At 36.0% G+C, this 7448-nt stretch overlaps 1 protein-coding gene across 4 annotated transcripts in view; it reads right to left on the reverse strand.

The window, feature by feature from the left end:
- KIAA1468 (KIAA1468 ortholog) overlaps window positions 1–7448 on the reverse strand; it is a 103829-nt gene that overhangs the window by 81155 nt on the left and 15226 nt on the right. For all 4 annotated transcript variants that reach the window (XM_005881789.2, XM_005881788.2, XM_014529646.1 and 1 more), the window contains exon 2: window positions 4280–4369. In XM_005881789.2, coding sequence (XP_005881851.1) covers window positions 4280–4369 — 90 coding nt within the window. The remainder of the gene's footprint in view (window positions 1–4279; window positions 4370–7448) is intronic.

The following is a 7448-nucleotide window of genomic DNA, read 5'->3' on the forward strand; positions in this document are numbered from 1 at the left end:
AATAGCTAAGAAATGAGAGGGCTACCGATGCTGCTTCTTACCCAGGGAACACGGTCAGGTTATCCCACAAGCAAAAATCTGAATGTTATTTTAGAATGTCTAATAGGTTATTTAAGCTTTATAAAGGCTTCATATGATTGTTGTTCACAGAACAGCATAATATCTTGAATACAGAGTAAGCACTCAAATATTTTTTGAATAAATGAGTATGCTAATACTTAATGCCATATGTAATAAACCTGAAACATTACTGATCTTACCAGCATTAGGAGTGTCTTTCGTACAAATCAGAAAGCACAGATTTTGTAGTTCTCTAGATCCCAACATAAAAGTTAAGGTGTGAACTAGAGAGTAATATAGTAACAGGTAGAGATATGAGAACAAATAAAGTCAGAGACTCTGATGCTAAAAGATGGATCCTGTGAACCTGAGACAAGAATATTATTGGTTCCACAGTTCACAGGTCCTTTTCACTGTTGCCAAAGCACTGAACATTTATCTGCATTAGAGATATAGACATGTTTCAGTTACACATTCCTTGAGGGCAGGTATTATGCATTTCATATTTCTATTTCTAGTGCTTAACAGTCTGAACACATAACAGATGCTCAAAATGCTTAAAATAAAAACTGGCAATCCCAATATTTAAACTATAAATTTCCCTTGCTGCATTTTTAAGAAAACTTGAAAATTTAAGAGGTACACAGAGCAGGTGCTCAATAAACATATAAGCAGGTGTTCACTGCTTCCTTTTTGAAGGCACACCTATAACAGATTTGGGGGAAAAAAATCAGATTTTTAAATTTAGGAAAATGATGGTGAGAATGATGCTAGAAACAAATATAGTATCTATCTACTGTCTGATAAACCTGTCTGATAAACAGTAATACCTGATTAAAGTTGGAGCAGACCCTACGTTTGTGTGGGAGGCCAATGGACTCAATACCTGTGTTATCTATAACCTCCTTCTGCCAAAGACTGGTATAGGGAAAAAAAAGACTTTTTTGTTTTCTTTCTCAGTGAGGTTTACATGTGATCTAATGACAGACAGCAGGATAATTACCTTTTTAGATTACTGGTCTTTTGATATAAGCTTTTAAGTTGCTACCAATGGTTAGCTAAGAGTCAAAAATCTTTATGAAAATGAAAATTGCTATTAATTAAAACATTTTGTAAAGTTTCACACACATATCACACATTTGATTCAATAACAGGCTATAGTACAAAAGCACTAAAAGTCTGAAAGCTATTCTCTGAGAATGACAGGTTTTTCTTTCCTCTTCCAGTGAAGAAGAAAGACAGCATTTACTTACATATTAGTCGTATAATAATCAAAAATTACTTTACTTTCCCAATGTAAGAGACTGGTATAATCCTTAGATTGAAAATATAAGGTGAAAACTACCACATATAAGGTGAAAATTTAAGAGGTAAACATTTCATTTTTAGTTTGCTTGGTCATAAAGTTTTCTTTTAAATCAATAATGTTTAAATGCAAAAAAGAAAAGAAAAGAATTATATCGCCAATTTCTGGGTAGAAGTTATTTTTTAATATGGAACCATTTGAACAATAATACAATAAACAAAATTAGATACATCCGGTTACTCTTGATAAACTAAAATACCATGTGTTTAATATTTACTATATAATAAAATACATAATATCAAATATTTACTATATAGTTATATATAACAGAATGCTACTTAAAATGAATTAATTAGTAGGATAAATTAGTCTTAAAACTATTCAAATAATATCCATTTGATTTGCTAATTCTTAGTTATTACAGATGACATTTGCTGGAGTTTTGTTGGTGCTTGTTTGTTTGTTAATCCTCATCCGAGGATATATTTCCATTGATTTTTTTTAGGGAGAGTGGAAGAGAGAAGGAAAGACAGAGAGAAACATCAATGTGAGAGAAACACATCGACTGGTTGCCTCCTGCATGAAGCCTGATGAGGGCTCGGGCCGAGGAGGAGCCTGCAACCGAGTACATGCCCTTGACTGGAATCAAACCTGGGACTCTTTGGTCTACACTGAGACACACCTGCTAGGGCTAGATTTACAGTTTTGATACATTTGTCAATTAATAATACTAACCAGTTTGGCTCAGTGGATAGAGTGTCGACCCGCAGACTGAAGGGTCCTAGGTTTGATTCTGGTCAAGGGCTTGTACCTTGGTTGCAGGCTCGATCCCTGGCCCTGGTCAGGGCACTTGCAGGAGGCAACCAATGGATGTGTCTCTCTCACATCAATGTTTATCTTTCTTGGTCTCACCCACTCCCTTCCACTCTCTCTAAAAAAATCAATGGAAAAATATCCTCGGGTAAGGATTAACAAACAAAAATTCATAATGCTAATGACAAATCATGATTTGATACAGAGAGCCACACTACACTCTTCCACTGACATCCCCATTCAAATGGTATTGCTATTGCTTATACTGCTGAATCTTCTCTTATCTTCTGAACCAAAAGTTACATCATTTTTAACTCTATAATACTACGAGAGGCTCAATGCACGAAATTCGTGCAAGGGGCTCAGCCCTCGCAGCCCCGGCTCGTCCGGAAGGTCATCTGGGAGGATGTCCAGAAGGTCATTCAGCTGTTAGGTCTAATTAGCATATTACGCTTTTATTACTATAGATGAGATTTTAAAATATTCAATATCTTCATTTTCAAGCAATGAATAAAAATCATATATTTGAATGTCATTTTTAATCAGGTCAAATCTCATCCTTCATGCTAAGAGGTAGCATAAGATACAGTCAATTGTGGGCTCTGTTGCTGGGCTATCTGCATTTGAATCCTAGCTCTGCCACTGAAGTTTCCTTGGGAGGAGGATGATAATTCTATAACTTAATGGTTTAATATATATTTAGCACAGTGTTTAGAATGGAGTGCTATATAAAAATTAGCAATCACTTTTATTATTATAACTAGAGGCCTGATGCATGAAATTCATGCAAGAGTCGGCCTTCCTTCCCCCATCTGCCAGCACCCGGGACCTGGGCTTCCTTTCAGCCGACAACAGGCACCCGAGACCCGTGCTTCCCTCTGGCTGCCGTTAGGCACCAGGGCTTCCCTCGCAGACCCGGCTTCATCCGGAAGGTCATCCGGAAGGACATCTGGTCTAATTAGCATATTACACTTTTATTATTATAGAAGACCAAGATGGGAAACATTTGGTAGGTTTTAACAAAATTGTCCCAGTAAATGGAAGAAAAATTCAACAGTTGGTCAAGAGAAGAATCCACATTATGGGTGTTCCTGACTTTATATTGCCTCCACAGGCTCCATCTGTCCCATGTGGCATCCCTCTTGCTGCAGGAGTGCCCACCAATATGATGAAGATCAAAATATTTAACTGATATCTGTCTGCTATCCCCACCAATGTCCTATGAAAACTACAATTCCTACAAGGCACTCAAGAATGATTTCAATGACAGATAGCCACAGCCTTGAGGCACCAAAAAGGTACCAGCCATTTGACACTTAAAGAGCCAGTGCTGCTACACTGGTAATTCCAGTGTGGATCCCCAGCAGAATACAACTGGCCTCACTTGAGGTGGGCAGAACACAGATACAAACTGGTCTTCTGAAGTCTCTACAGATCCAGTGGTGATGCTTAGAAGGCAGAACTTGTTGGAAGGAGGGGAGGGGAAGGAGACTAGAATGAGTAACCAAGCAACCAGAAAGAATGTTGTTGGTCTTCTTCTTGGAATGGGCAAGGTCCTGAAGGCCCCTGCTGTACCAAGCATTAACCCTTTCTTTTCAGAATCATAGGAATTCAGGAGAAGTTTCTGGAGAGATGCTGTGATGGGGAATACCTGGGGAACTCAAGACAAAATGTATTAAACAACCTACATGAAAGTATTACAACCAATTTGAACAATCATTAGAATTGTACTGGCATATAACACCTGAATATCAGCCCTGGTTTGGAGGATCAAAGGAATGAGAAGGGCCAAGGTCCAACTAACTTTGTATTAAACTATGGCTAACTTAAAGCTGTTTTACATCAGTTTCATAACTACATGATTGTAAACTGTTGGTTATAAGCACTCAGCAAGTTGCACAATCAGACACTCACAGCAACAGTGGAAGGGGAAGTTACAGGTTGAGATGTTTCCTGGAGCCAATAAGTTAATAAAATAATTTTGCATAACTATATAATTATATTAACATACCAAACTGAAGAAGAAAAAGAATTCCTCAAGTCATTTTATTATTTCGGGAATGCCAAAGAATCCAAATCTGTCTTTACAATCTTACTCACCTGCCACTCTCTCATCTGTTTCCCTGTTACCATCATCTGAATATCTTGCAAAATCTAAAGAATCAAGGGTACTGATGCTCCCAGCTCTATCTGTAATAAAGAGAAAAATAAAAGAATTTAACAAATTTTTATTTAATTATCAAAATAAGGTAATAGCAATCAATTATTTACAATAATTTCTAGTTAATAAAACTATGATTCTAAGATCTAGGAATTCTATTAAAGCAATAAACTAAGGTAAAAATGCCCACACCAATTAAACAAACTCGTTTCCCTGCCCAAATCTCTGGCTAACTCCTGAATAATGCACATGCAGGGCATAATGCAACCAACCAATCTAAAGGGAAAAAAAGAAGAAATAAAATTTTTGGACTGCTGCCCAAGAGTTGCAGATTGAGTCTGACTAGATCATTTCTTATTAAAAAATATAAAGGTTGAAAAAATAGGGCGGAATCCTGTCTCCACAACAATAACACACATTGTCCACCACACAGTCCAAAATTTCTTAATACACAAGAACTAGTAAATTGTGACTCAGCCTCAAGAGAAAACACTATCAACAGGGACCAATCCCAAAATAATCCAGATGTTAGAATTAGTAGACTAACGTTTTAAAATAGCTATTATAATTACGCTCAGTGAAATAAATGCAAGTGTACAATGAACGAAAGGAGAGGAAATCTTAGCAGAAAGACAGACTATAAAAAATTTCCAGTGGAAATTCTAGATCTGAAAAAATGTGTCATTAGGCAATTTCATCCTTGTGCAAACATCAGAGTATACTTATACAAACCTAGATGGTAACTGCGCCCAGGCTATAAGCCTGTACAGCATGTTACCATACAAAACAAAATGACATTAAATACAGTACAAGAAAAAATGATCAAGAGACATAGTAAACATGGGATGTATAAGACTGTTGCTGGTGTAACATGGTATACTGTTTTACAACAAATTTTCATTCATAAGTAGAAAGAGTATACTTTAAAATAATGATAAAAAGTAGTATATAAACCAGTAATAGCCATTTATTATCATTATTAAGTATCATGTGCTGTACATAATTACACATACTACACTTTTATATAAATGGCAGCATAGTAGGTTTGTTTATACCAGCATCACCAGAAACACACGAGTAATGAACTTTTAAGTTATGACAGTATGGTGTCACCAGGTGATAAGAATTTTCAACTCCATTATAATCTTATTGGACCACTATGTATATGTGATCTGTCCTTGACTGAAACATTATGTAGCGCATGACTATATTCACAATAACAAACAAACCAGATGTCTATCAATGCATGAATGAATAAAATGTAGTATATCCATGCAATGTAATATTATTCGGCTATCAAAAAGAAATGAAGTACTCATACGTGCTAAAACATAAACCTTGAAAACATGCTAAGTGAAAGAAACCAGACACATAAGGCCATATATTGCACCATTCCATTCATATGAAATGTCTAGAATAGGCAAACCTATAGAAACATAAATAGATGAGTAGTTGCCAGAGGCTAGTGATAGAGGAGAATGGGCAGTGACTACTAATGTGTATAGGCTTTCTTTTAGGGGTGCTGAAAATGTTCTGGAATATAGTGATGATGATTGTGCAAGTTTTTAAATACATTAAAAACTACTGAATTACATACTTTAATGGTGATTTTTGGTACATGAATTACATGGCATTTGAATTATATCTTACTTTAATAAAAATACAAGAAAGTGTTGGCCAGTATCCATAGAAACTGGAACCCTCATATATTGCTTCTGGGGATGAAAATGGTACAGCCACTTTAGAAAACAGTTTGGCAATTCTTCAAAAGGCTAAACATAAGAGTTACCACATGACCTAGCAATTCCTCTTTCATCCAAGAGAAATAAAAACATGTGTCCACACAAAATCTTGTACACAATTGTTCATAGCAGCATTATTCATAAAAGCAAAGAAGTGGAAATAACCAAATGTCTATTACCTAATGGAGAAATAAAATGTAGTATGTAAATCCATATAATTGAATATTATTCAGCAATAAAAAGGACTGAAATACTGATACATGATACAACATGGATGGAGCTAGAAAATATTATCCTAAATGAAAGAAGCCAGTTACAGAAGAACCACATCCTGTATTACTTCATCCACAAGAAATGTACAAAATTGGCAAATACATAGAGGAAGAAAGAAGATTGGTAGTTCCCTAGGACTGGAGAGTGGGGATGAATAGGATATTTGGTAATGGCTGAGAGACTTTTTTTGGGGGGTGATGAATATAATCTAAATTTGATTAGGTCAGTGGTCGGCAAACTGCAGCTCGTGAGCCACATGCAGCTCTTTGGCCCCTTGAGTGTGGCCACGAAGTTTCAATCGCACTGTACGTGCGCGCCCACACATGGTATTTTGTGGAAGAGCCACACTCAAGGGGCCGCAGTTTGCCGACTACTGGATTAGGTGGTGGTTGTACAACTCTATAAATATACTGAAAACAAACACTGAATAGGTAACTTTTAAAATTGTTTAAATAAAGTTATTAATAAAAGAAGGAACATCTTTAGAGTACATTGAGAAAAATGGCAACTGAAATTTCAAAAATATTAACAAAAATATCCTTCCAAAATGAAGGCAAAATAAAGTTAATCAGTTTCCTAAATATTTTTCACAAAGGCCCTTTTCTCTCTCTCTCAAATCAATAAATATTTTTAAAAAGGAAATAAATTTCAAAATATAGTAGATAAACTTTATAAGGCTTTTGATTTAGACATCTTTTAAATAGGTGAAAAATATGACAGGCTGGAATAAACCACTGAACTGTAACTATACCTGCTTGGAAATAACTAATATGATCTATTATAAAATGGAGTCCCTATATCACTACATACAAAGTACCTAAAATTTTCAGCTCTTCAAAAAAAAATTAATCTAACTATTTTACTCTAATGTTTTACCACACCACCATAAACAAGAGCTTTCCCCACTAATTACATAAATATACATATTATAAATTATCCTAATATATAAAAAGCCAGGGGCCGTCATGACTGAAACAACTGGATGGATGACCAAACAGCAGGCTGCATGGGGCGACAAGGCTGGCAGGGGGGTTAGTGAGGGACGACCAAACGACTGAACAGCAGGCTGCATGGGGTGACCAGGCCAGCAGGG

This window comes from Myotis brandtii, unplaced genomic scaffold, assembly GCF_000412655.1.
Source record: "Myotis brandtii unplaced genomic scaffold, ASM41265v1 scaffold69, whole genome shotgun sequence".
Classification (NCBI taxonomy): domain Eukaryota; kingdom Metazoa; phylum Chordata; class Mammalia; order Chiroptera; family Vespertilionidae; genus Myotis; species Myotis brandtii.